The 24,952-nt window shown below is 36.5% G+C and overlaps 1 protein-coding gene across 10 annotated transcripts in view; it reads left to right on the top strand.

Moving 5' to 3' along the window:
• FTO (FTO, alpha-ketoglutarate dependent dioxygenase) overlaps positions 1-24,952 on the top strand; it is a 270,893-nt gene that overhangs the window by 82,311 nt on the left and 163,630 nt on the right. For 8 of the 10 annotated variants that reach the window (XM_026068864.1, XM_026068857.1, XM_026068860.1 and 5 more), the window contains one exon: positions 3,924-4,043. In XM_026068864.1, coding sequence (XP_025924649.1) covers positions 3,924-4,043 — 120 coding nt within the window. Of the gene's footprint in view, positions 1-3,923; positions 4,044-8,337; positions 8,418-10,501; positions 11,860-24,952 lie in introns of those variants that run through there. The other 2 variants (XM_026068865.1, XM_026068862.1) reach the window with 2 other exon arrangements.

Here is a 24,952-nt window from a genome sequence, read left to right as displayed (position 1 = left end):
CTAGCCTAACAACGATGCACACATGGTGTCACATTGAATTAAGTTACCCTCTTAAGCAGTAAGGTTGCTGTTGGGTTAGTAGTAATTTATCCTGAAATAAATGATCTTGCAGAGTTTGCTCAATGTGGAGCTCTTGATCGTATGGAATCATACTTGGCTTTCCAAAATATATACACCTACTAGGCACATCTCAAATAGAGCAACAGAGGATCTGGGAAAAGCCATTGGCAAGCAGATACTTTTTAAAGTAACAGACACTGCTGAACAGATGGCTTGAAAGTTCATACATATAAAAACAAATCTGCAGAAAATACTTTCTCCTGCCTATTCTTTGCATTTCAAAAAACAATTGTCTTCATTGCTTTGAGTAATGCAAAGTCTGGCAGTAGGTTCCTGTGGTGTGAGATGGTTTCAGGAGTTCTTTATTGGCCCACACCAGACTAATCATCAGATATTACCTGTAAAGTAAAACATATGAGGAAGTTTTCTAGGGTCTGATGATTGTGTCTAGAATGGTTTCTAAGTATGTGCTCAAATTTGAAAGAGCAGGGCTTTGTCCTCACGGGGGGTTTGGCTTGTCCTTGATTACTGAATCCTTATTACCATGATTTAAACATGAGATTGGATTGGTTGCTCTGTTGCTTGTGAGGTACTGTCACTGTTGCATACAGCAAATCTTTTCTTCTGGAAAAAGTAGATCAATTCAGTATGGTGAATGCACAGGGATATAGAAAAACCTGGGCTAGCTAAGTTGAAAGATATGTGGTGTTATGTCCTGAGGTCACTGCTGAGAAAAGGTAGCGGTGTACACAGCCGAAGGAAGGTTAATGTGTTTTAGCACATTGCAATGAAATGACAGCATGGTTGGTGGCTGGCTAGTATAAAAGAGAGAAAATACAGATCACCTACATGTGTGGCATTTAATAACCAATACTTTTAAATAATTGACTGAGGAGCACTGCCTCACAAAATGTCAAATGCGGCTGTTGGCCTTTTACTACCCAGTATTGACTATAACCTAAAATTGGCCTTTAATCATTGTTTAAAGGACAACTTGAAAATATGTTGAGGTTAGGCGTGAGGCCTGATTCTGAGCTTACTTGCACAGCTTACTTGACAGTAAGTCTTAAGTGAAAATTAATTAGGATAAAGAAATTATTCCTAAAACATGCAACCTTTTTTTTATGTTAGTGTGGTTAGGCTTTGTGCAATCCAATTACCTGAACTGCTTCCTAATCTGGACAAAAGTTATTCTGGCATACAGGAGTCTGCATGAAAACTCATTCACAAAATGCTCAGCAAGAGCTGTTAACCTGAGAGTTTGGTCAAGAAGATGACTATTCTGTAACTTTGGTTGCATCAAGTCTAGAATGGAGCTTTCTTCTCTCTACAGCACTTGCTGTTGTTTTTCTTCCTGGTACAGCTCTTCCTGCTCATAGAAAGAGAGGGAAGGAGGTGAGCTGACAGGAATGCCTTCCTGATGCAAGAAAAAAGTATTACTGAACAGAGTTCAACAAGAGAAAGAGATAGTATAGCTGTAAGATCTTGGAAAGCAGATAGCATGTGCACTTGTTAAAGCTTGTACTTAGTAATGGATGCGGTATAAAAAGTGTTCAAGTGTTAATTTAAAAATAACAAACAAACTTGGCAGAACTTGAATCCCTGAAGATTTTTAACAAAACTATTTGTGCTTACATATGTCTGAGACAAGGACAGAAGAATAGAGAAATAGTCACCCTTGCCTCATCAAGATGATTTTTTTTCAGAATCAACAGTTACCTGGTCATGGGTAATACTGGCTTATTTCAAAGCAGTCACTTATCAAGCAGCTTGATGGATAAGTTGGTGGATGAAATGCTGCTCCCCCCCACACCCACCCACTCACCCACCCACTCACCCACTTGTATTAACTAAGTTTAGAGGCTAAACTGAGACGTTGTGATATAATGTGAACCTGAGTTTGAGAGCCCCAGTAAAAGGCAGTCTACATCATTAAACAACCGCAGGTTGCAAGCTGGTACACTGACCTCTGGTGAGACCAGCTAATCCTGCACAGAATGAACGAGCCTATTGCTAAATGTGATCTCTTGCACCTAATGAATGAACAGCACTTCTGTGTGAAGTTGAGCATTGCTTTTCTTAAAAAAAAAAAAAAAAAAAAAAAAAAAAAAAAAAAAGCATTGATTAATGGCCTTGTATGGTTTATTTCCTGGAACATTATGCTTGCCAGTCTTCATATGTTATAGCCCTTTCAGTGGCAGAGACCAGCAAAAAGAAAAAGAAGAAAAAAGTGCTGAGTACCCARACCTCTAGTTGAACTGTTAAAGTGGTCAGCCATCCCCAGACTGTGTGTACTCACTTTTAACAAAACACAACTTGATACTTCATACCTGGTTAATGCTATAGAAGCAGTAAACTCTACTTGAATTTTATTAGGAAGGATGTATGTCACCAAACCTGTGTACTAAAAAGCTGCTAGACTTGCAGGGTTTGGTTTTTTGGTTTTTTTTTTTTTTTTTTTTTGAAAATACTTATATCTGCCAACTAATCATGTTGTTATGTTTTACTAACAGAGTGGTTTCAATATTCTTTTTATAACTTTTACATTTAAGTATCTTTTATTGAAATCATTAACATATATTGACTAAACATTTAGTTAATGTTACCTGAAAGACTTCCAGATTCCTGTAGTGGTTCTCTTTACTCTTTCAGGAATGAACGCGGTAGGTGACAGCTTTGGGCAGTTGTCCTTATTCTTTCACCTTCACAGTTTGTCTTTGTTTGCCTCATCAGACCTGAGTAAGGATAAACAAAAACTTCTTTGTGGTAGCAAGTAATGATTAAAGCAGCTTTGAACTCTGTGTGAAACGTAGCTACTGCAACAAAGATAAATTCAGAATTCTAAAGACCAGAACTACAAATTGCTATTAAAGAAAAAAAGACTCAACAGGAATTAGGATAAATAGAATTATTTTGCTGAAAGAATATTTCATGGGTTATATTTATGTTTATATATTTGATGTTTTAGAAAGCCAATATTAATTCTGTGTTAAAGTTGATGGGCAACCTATATATGAAATTAAAACCAGCCTAGTAAGGTATACCTCATTTACTGTGTTTTATATTTTAAATGAATGCATTACCTTGCTCCTGAGGGACTTTATATTGCTTCATGTGGGGATTTGTTTTCTTTGTAAAGCACATTTTCCACATAAGCTTCACGATGGAAAAACAATTGGAGTCTGTTACTTCAGATGCCCAGAAGAGCTGAAAGCTGCTTTTCGCTGCTGATGTGTGAGCGCTGTTCTGTGGAGGGAGCTCTGGGGCGGAACTGCTGATCCGGGAGAGGGAGCACAGGCAGTCTGGGGACGCCTCTCTTACCAGCGTCGGCCTGACGGAGTAGGGCACTTCCAAGTCTTGTGTTCAGATCCAGTTATTGGTAGCCTATCTAGTAACCAGATTATTTGGTAAACTGTCAGAAACTGGGTTTTATTATGATGCTGCTCTCCCGTTCCCTAGCTACTGACTAGTCTGCATTTGGGTAATTTTATTAGTGCAAGTTTGGTCTTTTGTATGATGACCAAACTATTTTCCCACCCACAGTGTTAATCAAAATAAGCTGGAGTTGATGCATATTTGGCTGAATTGTGAGGAAGGTTACACTTCTAAAGTTTCTGTTATACGTGTCCCATGTATAAAGAAAAGATTTGTTTTTTGCACCTCTCCAGGCTTGATGGGAGTGGCTCAGTTTATATGGACTAGAAATGAAAATAACAACTGGGTGTTAGGCTGCATTTGGAAACAAGTACTTCAGTAACCTGCTTTTATGTGGAATAGCTCAGGTATTGCTGAATTCATGTGCTACCCCATTCCCACCCCAAATGAACATAAATGACATGCCACTGTGTGTTTTTGTCTTGCAGGTTGAATTTGAGTGGCTTAGGCAGTTTTGGTTTCAAGGCAAGCGCTATTTGAAGTGCACTGATTGGTGGCTTAAACCTATGGCTAGATTAGAAGAATTTTGGAGGAAAATGGAGGTTATGGTAAGTACCACTACTATAGTCTACAGCTTTTAGAGCTTAATTCTGAGAGCACAAGAGCGTACACAATTGTATTTTTTTAGTTGTGTTGTAATATCAGGGCTTAAAATTTATTCAGACCATATAAAAAGTAGGATCAACGGCAGCCTTTCATTGCCTCTTTTTCTTTCTCTGCCCCAGTAACCAAAAGAAATATGAGTAAAATAAGATTCAAAAAACCCAAGAGGAGATTTTAGTAGTTTCCTTACTTTGCTTGTTTTTAAAGTTTGACAGCTTCAAAAGATGACAGGCATAAATTACATCACACCAATTGATGAAACATGAAGCTGTCTAATGTTGTGCTCAACTTTTTCATGCAACACCAAGATGCATAGCTCTTTGCCAGTGACAGCAATGGTCAATGTGTCTGGGAGTAAAATCTGGTGGTCTGGAGGTACAACTATCTGCAGTCCATGTACACACTTATACCACAGCAAGAACCTGCAACAAATTCTAGTGAATGCAGAGCTAATTAGTTTCTTGAATAATAGAAGTTATGTCAGTTCCTGCATATTTGAAAGTATGTCCCTGCCTTCCTTGAAAACTGACCTACTGGTATCAATGACAGCCAGCGATCCCAGCAGAGACTCAACTGGGAGCCTTTGCTGGTGTAAGCGTTTGATATACATGCTGGCATGACTGCTTTTATATAGTTACGTGGAAGGAGCTGTACTGACAGAAATGTCTGTCTTGCTAGCATCCTTGCATCTGCAGTAGAAGCTTCTCAAAGGAATTTCTGCTGGTCACAACGTGAGCCTCAATTTGTCCATAGCTGTCTTGGAAAAGTTTGTGATGTAGTCCAGGATGTTGAATATAATTTTAGTAGAAATGGTTTTGAATCCCCAGAGGTATGATGCAACAAGAAGGTGCTATTCTGTTTTGAAGGAAATTATATTACTCACTAACCTATGCTTGAGTATTGTAAGCTTTTCCTGCAACAGCTGGTTTCGAACTTGAAAAACAGTGTGGAAAAGTGGAACTTTCATTTGTGAAATCAATTGCTGCAAGAAATCAGTGAACATTAGACTTTCCTACAAAAGGAGGGAAATGATTTTATAACTTATTTTTATGTAACTTTTTTCTTATTTTTGCACTTTCATATGCTCACATTCTGCTAATGTTTTTGGATCTTGAATGAACTTTTTCATTAAAAAAAACCTTTTGGTTTATTTTTCTTTCAAATGACAACTTATCCTCTGGTAACACAGACTTAGATGAGGTAGAGACAAGAATGTTTGATTGTTATTTTATATCCATTGTGTGTTGAGAACATGGGAAAACAGCAAACTCGGGAATTCTCAAGGGTTAGGTTTTCTGCAATTGGTGTGACATTACCATGTGTCTCTAATTAGAAACATGGTGGCGTCAGTGTATCTCCTTTCAACAGGCCTCAGGATGATATTTATCAGCAAACTGAAGGTTTGGGCCAAGACAGAAGCTGCTTCTAATTTAAATTTTAAAAATTGTTTTAATGTTTTATGACTTATAACACATTAATCACAATTAATTTCAGCTATTGAAGGAGACAGAAGAGAATTTTAATTGAGAATGTCTGTGTTGTTGAGTCTCTAAGTAAATTTGATGCTTGCTGTGTTTGGGACTTGGAGGTAGCTTTTTCTTGTTTTTAACTTACATGTGCTTCAGTGTTTGAGAAGCTGACAGTAGGGGGCAATGTTGAGCCGCAGTTTTAATGCAACAGCAGGCACTGACTTAATAAAATACATAGGAATCTAGCATTAACATCAAGAATTATCCCTGTTGCTTCAAGTTAGCTATAATCTCTGAGATTCCATAACACAGGAAATCAATTGTGGGTTAACAAATTCAACAGCAATTTAACATAAAAAGTGCAGTGTTTTGGTGCATGTTTAGCTTCCACAGCATTAAGTTAAATCAAAAGGTATTTCTGAAGGTACCTAGTAGTCTACATTCAATATTTTTTCTCCAAATTTATAATTGTAGCTGGATGATTCTTTTTTAAAAAAAAAAACAAACTGCCTTATAATATGGAAAAATGCTTAAATTATAAATGTCTAACAGTTGTTGATCTTGTCTCAGGAGAGTATTATGGCTTAGAAGGAATTATTTCTTGCAAGAAAATAATTAAGCAATGTATTTTTCTTTACATTTGTGTGTGAGCTGAACAAGTCTTGACGTGTTTTGTATATGTATGTCTAGAGTGTTACAAAAGTCAGTCTTGGGTTCTCTGTGTGCTTTTTTCCCCTGTTTAGTAATGCAGTTTAAAAAAAAAAGGGGGGGGGGAGTTCTGATTCTGCTAACTGTAATTACTCGGATGTCACAGCAAAGTATAATACTTTAGGAAGTTTAACCCAGTGTCTTCAAACCTTTGGGCTTTACTTAATATTTTTGTACATTGTAGTAGGTACCCAATTTTATCATAATGTTTGTTCCTGGCATTTCTTTCCCTGATGATAGTTTTACTTATAGCTCACTCTTGTGATGTAAATGTTAAACCTTTCATTTGAATGACATTCTGATAAAACATCACATTTCCCACAATATTACCTCATGAATTTATGAACCATTAAATCCAAAGCAGTTAACCAGTCTTCCCCTCTCTCTCTTCTTCCCCCCCTTGAAAATATGAAGGCTATTCAAAAGTTTGAGGGTGGGTTTTTTTTTTTTATATTTTTTAAAAAGTCATCCAAGATTAACACGTTATCATGTGCAACATCAGGATAAATGCTTGCTGAATTCAAAGGGAGAGTTACCATTTGAAAAAAGACTGTGCAAGCTTTGCTTTCTGGGTAAAGAGAAGTCTGAAAAGCTTAAATCTCATGTGATGTGACGAAGTCTTGCTGTAGCTGTTCTGAGATTCAGTGGAGAGACAATTTGTCTCTCAGGGTCTGATATCATGCAAACCTCAAAATCTGACATTTATTTTAGCCATAAAAATGTTTTAACACCATGCCAAATCAGTAAGAACTGTAGAAATCCTACAGTCTTTTTTTGTTTATTTTGTTTTAGGCTGATTCATATTTGAATAAGTAAAACGTAAATCAATGCAGTGTTTTTTTGTTTGTGGAATGAAAAGTAAATAGATATGATTATACTCAAATATCGAATGCCAAAGACTTTTTTTTAAAAAAAAAAAAACATATCTAGTGTTTCTTTAAAAAAATGAAGATACTAGTGGTGCTATATAGTATGAATTGTATTTCCTGCTTTGACAGTCCATTTAGCAATGTAGCAATGTATTTATATGGCAGTTGGCCTTAATAACCTTTATTGACTTTAGTGGGTAAGAGCCAAGACTGGGATTATTAAAATGTATCAGTTTCATTGCAGTATAAAATCACAACATATATAATTATGTTAGGTAGGCTAGGCTCCATTTAATCCCACCCATTTATGCAGGAATTTGGCAAGAGGAAGAAAATCATAGCACTAAAATGTGCAGAAACATATGACTGATTTGGAGTTATATTTAAGAGCATAACTGTTTGCTTACTATAAAAGGTCTTACTTAAAGGAATGAAACATAGATCTTAACTGTTTTTTAATGCTATAACTTAAATGCAAATAATTGTTATACCATTTGTTTCTCTTTTAGGCATCCTAAAAATGTAACTAATGATAGATATTGAAATGCAGCATACCTTTCAATTTACGAATGTGGTGTAAAAACAGAAGTGCATGCATTCTGTGTATTTGTAATGAGCAAGGTGGCATTTCACGTGGGCTGATATTTCTGTACACAGCAGCTTCATCTGGATTTGTAAGAATTTTTAGTAACTGTACTAACTAGTCATATTATTATTACTATTATCCTCAATATTACCCTTTTATCAGTTGATACAACTGAATTGAAATTGGAGAGCAAAGCTATTTCTTGTAACATTATTTTTCTTTCCCTCCTTTTTGAGGTCTACTTCATTATTTGCTACTGTTGCTACATGTGAAGTATGTCACAGTTTCTGCTATAAGCCACTATTGTCAGGGGCTTATAGCCTGGCAGTTAGAATTGAGTCTAGGCTGAAACTTGAGCTGCAAAATCTCAGCCCAGGGCCATAATATATTTCATATATTTTTCCAAATTAAAACAAGGGTTTAAATATGTATTTAAATCAGGGTATTTCAGTTCTAGAATAACCATGATAAGCTATAAGGTAAAATATGCTTTTTAAAAGGAATCCTCCTTGCTTTTGTAGACTTTGGCATTTTGAACACCTACCCAGTTATATTTAAAATAATAGTAATAATAATGGTGTTACAAACGGGCTTTTTGTTTGTTTAGCATTTTCAGAAAATGCAGAGCAACTTAAGTGACATTTGAGTTGGTCTGACCTTGTCAGCCAGAATTCAGGAAATTCTGAGGTAAGATGTAAATTCTGTTCTTAGCCTTCCTGTGGCGCTTAGGCATTGCGGTGTCACAGTCCTTTATTGGAGGACCATGCAGTGATGGGTGATCTTATTTGCCTAATGAGCTGTGAAATGTAGGCACAACATGGCAGCTCAAAGACCCAAATTTTAGCCATATCTCTTGTCTTTCTGGGCTCTTCTTATCTGCTTATGCCAGACCCTTTGAATAAATGTTTTTGGCAGGTTATATTTTATGTACACCAGGAGTCAAATGTTCCTGGAAATGTACCTTTTATCTTAAAAAACAACAACAATAAAACCTCAAAACCTGATCCTGGAGGCTTTTCTTTTTTCGTTTTCTTTTCCTTTTTTTTTTTCTACTAATATCCTTGACCCCCATATTTTTAGCTCTCAGAAATGCGAGTAAGGATTCGCCATTGTTTACAGTAGAATCACTAACAATCTAAAAAAAAAAAAAATTGTATTCCACATCTTTCTGAAAAAATATTTACAATTCTGAGGGAATTCAGACTTAAACTTCCAAAACAAAGTGTGTGCTGAAAGCATAAAGGACTGTGTTTATGATTCTCTTTGAAGTGTTTTTGCAACAGGATAAGGAAAATTTTAGAAACTGTCTGATAGTGTTCAGGGTAAATACTTAAACCCCTTTAGAGAATTTCACACACAGATACTGTGCAGCAGAAAAAAGGATACTTATGTTTCCTAAAGCTGCTACAGCCTACAGCTTTGTACTTAAAGACAGAGGTGTTGAATAGAATTCTACTGAGGATACATCCAGTGACAATATCTACAGGAACATCAGAGCAAACCAGTGGATAGCACTTTCTATTTTTAACCCTTATGTGAGCTAGTTGAGATCTAAGCTATGTTGATATGAAGCACTGTAACATTTCTATTACAAACTGGGAATGTTAAAAGGGCAGTCTCCCAACTCACACAGCATATCGTGAAAATTACTCTGAAAACATTAAGGCTGTAATGTAAACTGTCATAAGCCAGGAAAAGTTTAGGACGGACTACCTCAATTTATGTCCTATGGGGAAATGAGATGTGTTTCTGACAGCACAAATGGGAGGACCATGGGTGGCTTGTGCAGCTGTGCATGTCAAGTGGCTAGAAGTGTGTGCTACACCAGATGGTGCAAAGGAGGTGGGCATGCTGGCCCATTTCTGTGTTCCCTTCGAGGGGGGTTTGCACCTGAGTTAGAAGTTTGTTTGTAGGTGTTCTTGTGCACACAACTGTACCTTGGTAAGCTTCAATTTTGAATGACTAGACTTGTCTTGTGCTAAACTCGTACTGTCTTAGGGCTTATTTCTGTCGTCTTCACTATATATTTATACAGTCGTATATGACTGTGTATTTTATTTATATATATATATAAATTATATATATATATGTACTTGTATATAAAATATGATGAGCTCTGTGTTAATCTTTAAAACGCAAATGCATATAGCACAAATCAGCAGAAATCAAAATTATCATATCGGTTATGTCCCAGTTTTGTATTTGAATTGTGTAAATTGTTCTCTGTCTGAGCTAAGCAACTGCGACTTGAACAGGATTCTGCATCACACATAAGGGTCTTCTCATACTGGATAGGTTACCAGTACTGGGCTGTTGTGTTTGCGACTGTGTGTGTGTACATATTCGTACAAACAAATATATACAATGCTGTGTGGGTTTCTTTAACTGTGATAATCTTCTAGTTAAATTCTGTATATACCTTCTAAGTTGTGTAAAGTTATACTTAGAGGAAACTGGTTCACAGAGAATGAGCACTGCGGGCCATCGCTTGCAGCAAGAACAGCAAGAAAAAGAGTTTTGAGAGCATTAAACTACATTTGGTAGTACTTCAAGTCACCCAGTGCGTGGCAGAGAGGCAAAAGCTCAGATCATAGTTCCTGCTGGATCCCTGTGAACCTAGTGTCAGTCCTGGAAAGATATTTCAGAACCTGGTATTGCCCTTTTAATGGAAACTATGTAATTGACTTAAATGGAAGCAGAATCAGTATGATGGGGCTGGTGTATATTGTATAACATGGCATGCTGTTTTCATCATTTTTTTTTTTCCCTAGAACCTTGGATGGACGCATACTGGAACAACAAAAGATTCTTTTTGTCAACAGTGTGTTTACCAACTTATGAGGCTTATTGCTTTCTATGGAAATAGAGAAGGAATAACATTGTATTGTGATTTTAGTAGTCCAATTAATAATTCTAAAGCCTCTTATGCTGTTTCCTAGTACAAAAACTGAATAAAAAAAGAATATTTGCATACTGAAAATAACTAATGTTTGTTGAAAAGCAAATCTGAATTTTTGAAATTTGCGTCTCTGTGTGTGTATATAGTTTTATGTAAGGTGATTATCCCCCATAGTTGAAGTTGTTTCTAGTTCTTATATATGCAGTCTTAGAAATGATCAGATATAGAACTTGTGCATTTGTACATTTGCGTATTTATCTTTATGAACATATTGCATAGGTACAATAGAAGATTTGATTTGGTGTTGAAACTGTAAATTAGAGGGGTTTGGCAGGAGTAATTTTTCTTGTGACTGTTATAAACTAAGGGAAGTTATGTGTTTAATGAAAGTGAAAGCAAATGGCAATATGACTTTAGTATTGCTAAACATGGTTTCATTACTACCCTATTTTAGTGGCTATGTAACCATTTTATAAAAAAACCTTATAGCTGTTTTAATTTTCAAATGGGTTTGTAAGCAAAGGAGATGAATTCATCTTAAAAATTGCCATTTCTAGCATTGATAACTTTTCTGTCCTGTCTGATCATCGGTACCTTTAATTCCTAACAAAATCATGGGTGAAGTGTGGGTTTTTTGCATTGTAATTTTTAACAGTGCATTGTAACATCTTTGATCACAATTACAGTTCTAATTTTATATATAAAGAAATAAAAACTTGGCTTCAGTACTTGCCATGGAAAGCATTACAGTCTGATGGATTAGGTGTTAATTCTTTCACTGGCTCTCTGTTTAACTTGTGTAGGTAGCTTAAGTACAGTTTTCAAAATCAGTGCCGAGGTCAAAACTTTGAGGTCTTAGTTTGGTTTTAGACTGAAGACTGTTTCTGATCTTAAATTACTCCTCAATAAATTGAGGCTATGATTTTTAAAACAACTGAAAAAGAGTTACTTATAGGTTATGTCCTAAGGAGTGAATGTTCTGGAGTTTGAAGGAACCCCATATATTTCTGCCCACACCCTGCAATGATTTGAAATGTAGAACTAGGGCCAAAATTACCCCCCCCCCGCCTCCTTTTTTTTTCTAGATGGGCCGGTTCTACCCACTTAGGTATGATAACAGGAACTTACTGCGTTTTGGCACACCCCGATTACCTTGGGGGAAGCGGGGCGGGGGGCACGAGGGTATTTCAGTTTCCAGTCCTGGTTGTTACAAGCTTTTGGGTGGATCGCTTTTGCAATTTTCATTTTTATTACACATGCTTGTGCTTAATGCTGTAGACACAATAAAATGCAGCCTATCTGTATAATGTTTACTACTCTGAAAAAAAAAAAAGGCTTTTTTCAAATGTCTCTAGTTAACATCAGGTTTTGGCAGTTCTCCTTGGACTGCTAGTGAATCTGAACTCTATATAATTCTCACAGCAGAGACTCTAATATAATGTTTAAGCGTAACAAGGCTCCTTGAAGTTACTCCTGTGTAGTAAGGTGATTGTTTATCACAATTGGACTAAATGACATCTCTTTTCATAAGACTCATTTTGAATTTTTGTAAAATAATAATAGACAGATTTAGGGAATGATTAGAACAGGCCAGATTCTTGCTTGTGACTAAGAACGGCATCAGTGGAGTTATGCTCAAGATGAATTTGACTTAGTGCTTAACATGCAATAATCTGCAAAGTACACTGTTAATAACTGGAAATAGTACATCAGTTTGTGTTGTCTAGCTGCCTCGGTTCAATATAATTGTGTCATAAACTGAAGTGATTATTGTAAATGTGTGCATGCACTCTACTAATAATTATATTTTGGCTTGATCTCCAAGCAGTTTGCTATGTGCTGATGGATTAAAGCTTCACAAGATTTGTTAGCTAGCTAGAAGGCCAGTTGTTTTGTAGAGGATGTGGTGGAACACAGCTTGGATAAGTGAACTGCAAGAAGTCTCACCATGATTCAGATACTGGCAAAATCATGTCTACTCATTCTGCTGCTTTACTGCTTGTTCTTGTATTCTGTCCCATTTCATACTTCTGTTTCATAAAATAGAAGATCCTATGCTGAAATCATTTGCAGTAGCTGGACCTCAGAATTCACTCCTTTGCTTAGAAGTAATGATTGGATATGTTGCTGATGGAGAATTTGGATAGAAATTATTTTGAGATTAGCCTGTACAAACCAGTTTATGCTGATGCTGTGTAGTATAGAAGTACTGAAAAGCTCAGAATTCCTCAATACACAAGACATGGTATCTGAAAATCTTTCAGCAGCCAAGCTTTACATTTCTGTGTTCGTTCCTCTTCATGGGGAAGAGGAGAGCGTACCATGGTATTACCTGTACATGGATAATGTATCTATCCTCAGGGAAGCAAGGATGAAGTAACATAAGTTAATTCTGTACTGCATTTATATAGATGCTTGCTGCAAAGGCCAATGCAAGTCCTGGCTGTATCTTAGTCTGAAATGTTATGCTACTTTTAGAAGGATTAAAAAAATATACATAATTAGGGTGATTCATATTTCTCACTTTTATGAGCCTTCTTATGTAGGTGGTATCTTCATTAATGCAACCTCACAGTGACTGACTTAGTCTCTCAGAGGCATGACAGTAGAGACAGGTTGCCATGCTATTACATTTTATACTGAAGGCTTTTCAGATCATTACTCATCTTTTTTTGTCTTTCACATGACATACATGATACACATATGTATATAAAATGTGTGTATGTTCATGGTCAACTCCACTTGTGGTGATTCTGCCAAGGAACGGTGAATTTATAGTATCAAAATTTAGGAAGCTTGTGGGGGAAAAAAAGGAAGGGTGAGAAGACAGAAGAATCAATCTTAAAAACACAAAAGACTGGCAAAAATATTAAACAAACCCACTGGTTTCCCTAAGAAATCCTACTGTTAAAAAAACAGGGTATAGGACTGTTTTCTCAACTTTTTTCTTTGCTTTTTCTTTGCTTTTCATCTTCTAGATTTTTTTTTTTTTGTTAAATGTAAAATACTTTAATTGAATCACAGCGTTACCCAGCTTTTTCCAACAAAACAGCAGATTTAGGCTCTTTACTGCTAGTTTCAAAAGTAATATATATAKAGAGAGAGAGAGAGAACACAGAGACAAAAACTGAGCACATAGATGTATAATCCCAAAGGAATAAACTGACTTCTGCTAGACAAGCTGAAAACTGATTAAAATATTTCTCATCCTTTGGGTATGCAACAGCTTTTGATGATGGAGAGTGTATTAATATTCAGCTTAGCTGCTTGTTGACACGTCAGACAGGTCCCAGGAAAGGCTCCGAGGCTGACCAGGTTTGCTCGCTGTGCCAGAGAGCTTTGCAAGATGCAGAGCAGCGCCCTCGTACCAGCAAAAGCCAAGATAAGCAGAATGCTATTTAGCTATGTCTTTATTTTAGCAATTGATTTTAGACATTTTGAAAGGACTGAAAATTTTAAAGAATTGTTTTCATGGTGTGAACTCATTAGATATGATAAAGGTGAATAATGTTAGTTTGAAAATAAGCAGGCTATAGTCCATTGAATTTTAAATCCATTTGTCCAAATTGTTTGTAAACATACCAAGATTCCAATAGCAATATCAGAGACTGAGAATTTCTTGGAGAATGTTCCTACTGCAATTATTTTATAACAGTCAGATCTGAGGTTTCGGGGGGTAATGTTCTCTCAACTTCATTTATTCCTTTATAATACGATACCTACCTTCTAGACAAGAATTTATCAGCTGAGACTTCTGTTCTTTTGTTCTGTTGTTGGCATGCTGACACGTGGGGTGTTTGCTTTTTCCCCTTCCACGGTGACTGAATATATACAGTATCTCTAGAAAACGTGTAATCTGTGGTGTGAGGTGCCTTTGGGATGGCTTCAGGGCTAAATACTTCCTGTAATAGGTGAAAGAGCATGGCTTAATCAGCTTAGTTAACTTAATTAAGCTGTGCTTTTTCTCATGGAACAGCCTTAAAGTATATTTCACTTAGAAACGGTATTTCATACTTGTGGAATGACACAAGTTTGGAGAAATCCTGTGGGGTTTTTATAGTGGGCTTGAAAAAAGTGAAATTTGCCAGTTAGTCTGCAGTGTGAATATGTGAATTAGAGGAGTGTGTCTTTTTACTGAAGATTTACAGGAGAAATTTTAGTGCAATTTAAAATGTAGAGGCTTCTCAAACTGAAAAAGTCTACCTTTTTTTTCCCCTTTAATATATTTTTTTATACATGTAAAGAGCTGTCCACACTCGTGCCGACCTTGCCCTGCCTGTTTGCAGGTGGGTCAGCTGATTCCATCACATTACCCTCTTTGTCATTCTTCGGAAGATAGATGGAGAATGGCATGATGGTGAGGAGGTGCCTCTTCTCTCCCCCTGATCTGCAGAAAATGTCTACAAATTAAAGCAATTTGAGCTGAGTTGTTCTTCCCTGAGCTGAGTTGTTGCTCGTGCTCTTCATAAGACACTCCATGTAGAAGAAATGGTCCGAGTTCCCTCTTGGAGAAATGCTGGGATCCTGGTCCCAGGGGAGCTCTACTGTTAGAGAGATTAGGGGAGAGAGTTAAAAAGTCACAGGCAGAGCCAGAAATAATAACCACTAAGCAAGTTCTACTTTCCATCTCATTTGGTTCAAAGGCTGCACACTAATGAAGTAAATGCACAAAATAAAAAAAAAGAAATAATTGCTCTTCAATGTATGCATCTATATTCTGAACTGTGTGCACTTCTGCATATTAATATTTTTTCCCCCCTGATTTTCACAAGACCACTTTCCAGATCTGGTAGGTATACTAGTGTTTGCTTATTTACTTACCTATACAGTTTACAGAAAAACAAATATTTAAGTGCTGTGTTTGGTTATCATGTAACCAGTACACAGCCATCTGTTATTTAATAATCGGAAACCAAAGATGGGGGGAGCTAAGCTGCAGGTAACCAGTTAGAGGAAACTTGTTGAATGAATGGTAGGCTGATGTTTAATTCTCAGGAAAGGCATGTGAGATCTCTCTCTCGCGCTCGCGCGTTCTCTCTCTGGAGTAGAAGGCAGTGGGTTGGGATGGGCTTGGCAGGAGAAGCTTTGGAGATTAAGAAAGAGTAGAAAGGATGGCAAAGGCTCTCAGGCAAAATGGAGTGGGGTGGTTTGGGAGAAATAGGGTAAGGTAAGCTCTGCAATGGGGGAAGTGAGTCTTGGTAGGGTGGGGCTGGTTTGGAGGGTTATGGAGTTGCAGCAGTAGTGAACAGTGCAATTTCAAATGTTGAGGGACTTCAAAAAGAACTGGACRGTCCTGGATCAGAGAGATGGTAGGTGGGTCTCTGGGTGAAAGCAGACCAGGACAGAAGTAGATGTCACCATGGCAAAACCTCAAGTGAGACTTTTGACTGGGAATCATGTCCTTAGTTGTTATTTTGTGGGGCTCTTGCAGGAGGGCGTTGCTGCTATTTTACCCTTGGTAATATAATTTTTTTTAAAAACCTTTTTAATTTTCAACTGCCTGAGGAAAACTTGTATCTTCTGAAATTTCTCCAACATATGCAGTTATGCCACTCTCGTATTTTGTGTAGGTCATTTAGTATTCTAAACTTCTTGGCATGTAAGTAGTCAAAAAAGAGGCCTTCAGAATATTTCAATCATAGCAGATTGTGGGTAGCAATTTATCTGGTATTTTTTCATCCCTTTTTATATGTTTGTATTTTGATAGAAGTTTCTTCCTTGATGCTTTTGTGCAGTCATAATGCTACATTTAATATGCTACTGAGTTGTACTGCAGAACCAATAAGGGAGAATGAGTTCTTGTTTCAGCAAAAAATATTTGCATCAAATGTAGGAAGTTACTTAAAGCATGTTAAGATATATTGGATTTTCATGTAATAAAATTATTCATGTAAATAAATGACTTCACCCGGGGGAAAAAAATCAAGGGGATTATATAAACATAGATTTTAACAATTAAAAAAAATGTATATAATTATAAAAATGTGTGAATTCTTTTGTTTGTGTATGTGCATACACACAAACATAATATTTTATATATATAAGTATACATACATGTAGAGAGAGGGATTTATCGGTTTTAGTACTGAGCTGTTCTTCATAATGCTTGAATTTACAGAATCTTCTTGAACTAGTCCAATATGTTAGTTTCTCATCTTAGTACCTCCCACTGCTTCTGCATAATTCTATGGCAGACTTTAGTGTTTCTTGATTATATGGGGTGTTATAATTTCCTGATGACTGGTTATATTATTTATAATGCAGAGGGTGTTAATCCTTTGGTGATTAGCACTCTATTTGAATTACCAGAGGTCAAAGGTACGTTCTTTTATTTGGGCTTTTTGCAGGGTTTCCTCCTTTGATATTTTTTCTACTAAAGGTTTTGTGTCCTCTGTTTTATCTGAAAAGTACTTTAAGGTAATTTGGTGGGGGCTGGGGGGGGGAGGAGAATCCCTCTTCCTTAGGGCCTCAGATCTATTCAAGCAGAAATCATTAGAACATAAATTCTCTTTGCAATGAATAGTTCCTCCAGAAATCATTCATTTAAAAACAGTGCAAATCTCTTAACCAAAAGAAGCATAGTCAAAAGGACATGGAGGAAAGCATGTCTGCTCAGCCTCTAACAGAGAAGATACCTATAAATTATATATATATATATATATATATATATATATATATAAAACATATATGTGTGTGTGTGTGTATACGTATATAGCACATATACAAACGGAAAGTGATAGAAGAGCAAGGAAACATTAATGTTAGGAAGCCAGAAGTGAAAGGAGAACAGTTCACCTGGTAGGTTTGTATTTCAAGCTTCAGATTGTAGCATGTTTTCAGCTCAAATGATGCTAATATTGGAAATCATGAAGGATCTGATAGTTTGCCTCTGCCTTTTCCAGTAGAGGCATAACTGATCTTGCCTTAGTGTTTTAAGAAAACCCGGTGTCAGATGAGGTTGGTCARGCCTTTGCAATGTATATTTTGCAGAGCTGGAACCTCAGTTCCCTGACATTTAAATGCTCTGTGTTGACTCAGTCACTAGCTATGGGCTTAATGGGTGAACTGCTGGATGAAGTTCTACAGTCTGTCAGAAGGTTGAAACAGTTTTGAATAATCTAGATTGTATTTTAATCTATGTACCAAAATTGTGAGTTTTTTAATATTCCTTTGCAGTAAAAGGGTGGCTAATAAGTAAGAAGCAGAAGGCAAGGTACAGAGGCAAGGTACTCCTGTCCAGATATTCATCTGATGAATATTTTGTTTTACTGTCTGTTGTGTGCTAGCTTTCTCTCTGCTTTCTCTGGTGTTTTGCTTGGAGCTTTGTGAGGTGCTAAGATTAGTGCTGTTTTGCTTTTATCAAAATCTTTCTTGTTTGCTGTGACAGATAGGTGAAAAAGCAGTATTTGTTCTGCTCCAGCATGCGAGAAATCTAGCTGAGACGGGACAATTAGTCCTATGTTGTGGGATAAAAAGCAGACATGCTAAAATTTTAGGTGGACTTTTTTCCTGTACGTGCTCCAGGGGGAACCTTGCTTATAGTACTGTGGCCTCCTGCATGACTTTCTGTTTAAGATTATTTAACTGCTGTCTGCCAATCAACTTCTGGCCTGTGGTTAGCTTTATTTCCCTTGTACAAATACAAAGCACTACACTGGCTTCTTTCCTTCTTTTTTGTTCCTTTAGTGTATCACTCGTATTTCAGTAGTTTCATTTATTCTTAGAAATCAGTGACATGCTTCCATTGTTGTTGTTTTTTTGTTTTGTTTTGTTTTTCCTGCTTCTGCAGAGGTATAGTGAGTAGTCTTGTACCACAAAATATATGGAAAGCGTGAGAACTTGAAGGAAGGTTCAGTAGAAGGCAGAATTAAAGGCTAAAGTGGTTTTGTGAGCTGAGCAAGAGAGAAATTGGGAGGCAGTAAGTAGCAGGGAAGAGGGAGGGACAAGGAAGGGAAACAATTGTGGGAAAGAAGAGTTTAACAAGGTGAGAGAAGGGTAAAGCAGAACACAGATAAATGGAAATAAAGATAGTGGAAATGTAAAGAATATTGGAAATGCAAGAGATACTGTAGTAGCAAAGAGAAGAATAAATTGGGAAGTGTCAATGTGCTTTTATAAGTTTATTTGTAGTCATAAAGAAATTAATATGAAAGTTGGTGTCTCATCTCTTCGAATTATTTTTCCTTGCCTTCCAGCCTTGCCTGGCCTGGCCTGGCCTTCCAGCCTGGCCTGGCCTTCTTCAAGAAGGTGGAAAAGCTACAGTAAAGTGATAGAAGGGGAAGGAAACACTAGATAGATATGACACTTTCATGGATCAAAAGATTCTCAAACCGAAGATCTAATTTTAGTCTGTATTCAAGGGAATCTTGAACAAAATACCATAGTTTGTGTTTTGTCAGAGTAAGAAGTGCAAGATATTAATATGCAGATCTGAAGTTTCATCTATTAAACTTTTATCTTGTTGGCTACTGTTCTCCAGTGTTTAACAACAAATGGCACAACTAGTTAAAATCTGACTTTTGGATGAGTGTATTATTTCACTTTGTGTCAGAAATAGTTTATGTCCACTGACACATTTCTGAATCAACTTTCTTGAAAAAGAGCTGTTGCATTAGGGCCTTGCTGTAGCAGAAATTTGGGCCTAAAAGTCTGCAGGTAGAACATTTTCAATACTGTGCATGTGTGAAACTAGAAGTGATGAGCTGCCTGATTAAAATGAAAAAATATTCTTTTGTAAAAAAGGTGGGAAGGGAGAGGAATTAGAGGGTAGCAAGAAAAGGCCAGAATAACATACAGTTGAAGGTATAACTTAAATTTATATGAATATGAACCCTTTAAATATGTGAGTAGTAAGAAGCAGTTTCATAACTAAGATTTGCTTCAGGAAAGATGGGGTAAGCTGTCTGCTGATTTGGCTGGTATGACTAGAACAATATAGTTACCAGTTTTTATATTGAAAATTATATTGTGTATAAATACATATTATACTGTAATTTTGCTAGTTCTGTTTCAAAGTCTGCTGAAATCTACTTGACTCCTTTTTATATCTCTCACAGACAACTACTTCTTTTCTCAGGTTGAACTGTAATTATTTGTGGAAGTGCTATAATCTGTTGTCTTATATTAATATGTGCATTTTATTCCAAACAACTGTTTGAAAAGTTTGCATAATGGACTTTAATGTAAATAACATGACTCTGTCACTAGGTTCATGAATTTATTACTTATGATACTCTTTTCTGATGTTTCTTCCCACAAACAGAATTTATACAAATGAATCAGTTATTAGACAGTCCAAGTATGCTACATAGAATAAATTTAGAGATGTACTTCAAAAATACCAGGTACCTGTATTCGCTTCTCATTTTACTGTCTTATTTCCTTTTACTGTCTTACATTTGTACTAACGTAGTCAATAAGCGTGTATGAACCATGCTGACTTTTGATATTTTAAGGACCACTTGCATTTTAAAAATAATTTTTAATCAAAAAGTATTTTTCTGCAGTACAACCTCTCCTAAATCTAAGGCTAGCCACCGCTGGAGTCAGAAGATAGTAGATAGCCTATACTATACTCCAGCTCCTGATGTCCTGAGGATATATGTAATTGCTCCAATATAAATGTTTTAGATCACAATGACAGCTGTGGAAATTAAACATAGCCAGCAAAATTTATTTTCTGTCTAGCCAAGTAAAGGAGAGGACAGATGAAATAATTCCCTGGGCAAATAATTTCTTATAAACGGTGATGAATCTTTTCCTTTTACTTTATTAATTTTATTGTATGTTCTTAACCTTGAGTTGGACTTTTTTTTTTCCTTTATATTCAAGTTTATATTTCAATGGTGAAAAAATTAGAATATAGTTCCTAGGTCATGTTGTGTAACACATTACAAACATTTCTCCAAACATAGGGGAAATTTACCCCTTAGGATAGTTTCCAGAGAAGTTGCAGTGGCTTGCAAATGGAACAGGCTTTAAAATTCTATGAAAATCTGGGGAGGATTTCCAGTTTCCTAGAAATTTTATTCCTCATGATTTATTATACCAGTATTCTGTTTTCAGAGGCTTCAGAAATATTAAGCATTACCTTATCCTGCTTTAAAAGATCTTAAAATATTGAGTCTTCTATAGACACTCTGTTTTATAAACACATTCTGATATTTGCTTCAGGGGTTGCTTTAAATGTAGAAAATGCAGAATCCTCTCATACAGACTGTGTGGCAGTTTTGCAGTGAGAAAGAAGCAGCAGAGAGGGGCTACCTTGCCAAAAAGGGTAAATATTTATTTTTCCCCTGAGGTACTTTCCTGGTTTCTGTAGTTCTGGGAGGATTCATTTTCCCTCAGGGTCTAGATGCATCTTACCGAACCTGCTCGCTCTTGACAACTGGTTTGAGTCCACAGTTAGCAGCCTGCTGAGCAGACTGAACTACGCTGCTTTTCAGATGATTCCTTCGGTTTAGGCTGGGAGCACTTGAGCATGCTGTTGTGAGTAAGCTTACACTGCTCCTGTCTGGGCTAGTTCTCTCTTGTTTCCACAGCGACTTCTTAAGTATGTCCATTTAGCAGAGTATTCTTTGTAGCAATTCACTGTTAAAAGTAATTTGACAGTCGTCTTCATGAACCATACCAGTCATTGGCTGTTTCTGTATGGACTGGGGACTCAAAATGAGCGATGGAGTGCTAGGTTACTGAATCTATTACAATTTTTTTTGACAAGGTGGGGGAATTAATGTAGGTCATAGCTTAGAAATGAAGCTATAGGATACTATTGGTGTATTTAAAAAAGCAACAACAAAAGCAATGCATTTGTGACCCTTAGGATTTTTTTTTTTTTTCTGGAAAAAGCACTGTCTTAAAGTTTATTGCAAAGTAAATGGTTAAAACTGAGCTGCAGTTACTTGAAAGAGACAAATATACATTCATTATTTCCTGAGTATGTTGTTTTTATGGGAAAGCAAAGGAAGCAATGGCTGGGTGTCATTAAGGAGTAGCTAGTGGAAAGTGGTGAAATGAGCAATGAGACTTGTAAAGCGTCATGAAAACTGAAACACCAGGGTACAAAGTACCGCTTATCCTCACAGATATGGATACCATATGGCAACATTAAAGGAAATGGAGAGTAAGAGACAAGCATCCTATTATTCCTCACACTTTCATTTGCTTGCTATTTGCTTTGGGCAAATGACTTAAGAAGTTGTGCATGAACCTTCTTCTGGCACAGCGTTTATTGACAAGACACCTGTCTTCCCAGTCAGGTTCCTTGAAGTTTCTTTGGTGTCATTCCAGCCTTGGCACTTCTAATTATAATTTTATTGTTGGTTTTGTAGTAGTTCTAAAGTCTTTTTTTTTCTTGACTGTTCCTTGGTTGAAATCTATATGCATTTTCTGCTACCCTAACCCTTTCTTCTCTTACAGCATCTCACTGAAACCCCTGAAGTCTCTTCTCTGCCTCTCTTTTTTCTTTGCTCTGCAAGTTGCCCTGTCTGGACAACTTTCTGCAACTCTCTTTTCTGTAGACAGACTCTCTGGAATTGAGTGGACTGACTGAAAGTACTTTAATTCCAGTTGTTAAAAGGACTGGGTTTCTGGAAAGACAGCTATGTGGTCCACATATCTTTCAAATGAGGCATAGAAGAGAGCCTTTATCAGCTCTATAGAACCTGCTAAAGCTGTGAAAAGACTTTTGTTGCCTTCTCAGCTGCTTCTACCTTCCCACCTCCTGAATTACACACTGGCCTAGTGGCCAGAGTTTTCTTCAGTTACAACTATTTTGTACTAATTTCTGATTTCTCTGAAATTAAAAGATCTTTCCTAAAAGAAATTGTGTTAACTAAGTCTACCAATATTCAGTAAAATTAGCTTAGTTCTAATAGTTGTTTAAAAACTAAATTCTAGCATCTTTCTCCTTTGCTCTTTTGACTTAAATGTTTGCCAGACTATAATTAAGAATTACCTCTTCTGATGATGCCCTGTAAAGTTAATGGTTAATTGTTATGACTGAAACAACAGAATATTGTACAATGTGTGAAATTGGAGACAGCACAGTTAACCTAAGTCTAAATCAATGCCTCTTGCACTGTTACTTACCTTGAAGCCATCTTCAGCTATTTTGGCTCACATCTTCTGAAAGGACCATTCCTATATATGGTTTTGTCCTCATTTAAGCTGGTGTAAATCAGCAGTCATTTGATTGAATTACAACAATATAACATGATTTTAAGTAAAAGTAGTTTCAGACCTCTTTTGTCCTAGCAATGGTTGCTGTATCAAGAGAAAACAAGAGAAGCTGCACAGAAAGGGTGGATGCCAGTGCAAGAAAATTGCACAAAATTTAACAGAGGATGTCAGGGAGCATGAGTTTAATGCTTTTTGTGTTGTAATTTTGAAAATTAATGCTTCATGTGTTATCAGGCTGTGTTGTGGGCATCTAGTGGCAATATCACAGATGATAAATTACCACTTCTCCTGCTGAAGCTGTATAACCCTCTCCTAATTTTAGCACCAAAAAGAAATGCAGTTTAGTGGTTTTCTGTTATGGAATTTAATGCAAATATTTGAATTTCACTGTGGTCTAGGTATACTAGTATTCTGAAAAGTATTTCATAGTTAAAGATCACCATTACATCAATAGTATTATGACTTCGTAGTGCTTTACTCGGTGGAATACTAGCCTATTTGTGTGTGTGTGGGGGGGGGAGTCCAGAGGACATCCTAACTTCTGTTTTCTAAAGATGTGCTCAATTTGACACACAGAGTATTAGAGGATAGAATCAACCTAATATATTTTCACTTTCAGATACAGATAAAAAACTGAAATGTGAAACTATTCCCACTAGAAATGTTATAAATCATACAAAATATATAAGCTTTCTTTTCTGACATACATCAAAGACATAAAACTTGGGAGATTAAAATATGTTTTTAATCCTGGTTTGATGAGCAAAACTTTCACTGTAATATTTGTTATGAGAGGCTCAACTTGTGTTGCTCCTTCCCTTTATTCTGTTTATATATGACTTCCTTTCTTCCAAAAAAAGTAGGAAGTATCACTTTCACAAAGCCAAAGGATATTGCAATGGTTTGTTCATTTAAGCTGAATTGTAGGCCCACGTGGCAGACACAAACTTTTCTTTTATTGTCCTGGGTCCCAGAGGAAGAGCAACGCTTTCTGATGGCTTCCCATGAATGCCTTTCATTTGTGGAGGAGTTTCAGTGGCTTATGCTGACTGTACAGAGATCAAACAGGCAGGAAAATTGTGGTTTTGAGAAACTTGGCCAATATCTTTGTTTTTTTTCTCAGAAGTTTTTCTTCTCTTACCTTATTTTTTCAGGACAATATTAGGATAATTAGTTGTAGTTGCTGATGGAAAAAAGCTTGTTGCATCATTTTCTGTTTAAAATTTAAGTATTTTCTTAGTTATTAGAAAATTTGTACATATGTATAAAGAAAATACTAACCATAATTGCAGGCTTTCTTTATTGTATTTGGAATCAATGGTATCCAAAATTAAGCTTTGAAAAAATGTTGTGGCTTCTTGGTCCTGCAATTTGATCTATATTGAGACATTGTGCCTGCAGAGTTTTGCTGAACTCAGACGGGTTCTGCATGGGCACAATGGTTTGTCGAACAGATTTGACTGTAGGATCTGAGCCACTGAAGTCTCTTTGTTTCAAGAAACAATTTTTTTTCCCAACGATTTTTTTTAGCAGTCTTCGTAAAGATTTCCTTTTTGCTTAACCATTTGCTTTACATAAGTATTTAGAAATAGATACGTAGACCATAACATCTTTTTAACTGGCTAATAGCATGTTCTGCTAGCGATACGCAATTTTCATTGTGTTGCTTATATAAAACCTCGTATTTTTCATGCAAGTTTATTTTTTTTGTTGAAGGATTATTTTAATAAAACTAAAATGGCTTAAGTTTCTGAAGTAAAAGACGAAGCATCTTTAGAGGTCAGATGTAGCTGAAACTTGAACAGCTGTACAACATGCATCCTAGATTGTTTTTAATTGTCTTCCCTTTCTCTAACAGCAGTAATTCTTGTTTATATTGTCAAGAACCTTTCCACTGAGCACAAGCGCACCATACTTGAAGGTCGCATGCTTAACCCCACTGCGTGGTTACAATGTAAATGGGCCCCCTTTGTTTTCATTAATGCGTGAGGGGTGGATGCAAGGCAAGGCTGTTCACAAGGCTTAAATAACTCAGTGTAAAAGTGTCTTAAAGAAAGCATATTTTGTCTCCGTACCACACTTGCTTTGCATTGCTCTTGTGCATCCAACCGACAGCCAGTTTGGCCACGGATTTTTGTGTGTC

This window comes from Apteryx rowi, unplaced genomic scaffold (assembly GCF_003343035.1).
Source record: "Apteryx rowi isolate R43461 unplaced genomic scaffold, aptRow1 scaffold_28, whole genome shotgun sequence".
Classification (NCBI taxonomy): domain Eukaryota; kingdom Metazoa; phylum Chordata; class Aves; order Apterygiformes; family Apterygidae; genus Apteryx; species Apteryx rowi.
This window is presented reverse-complemented; position numbering and strand designations above follow the sequence as displayed.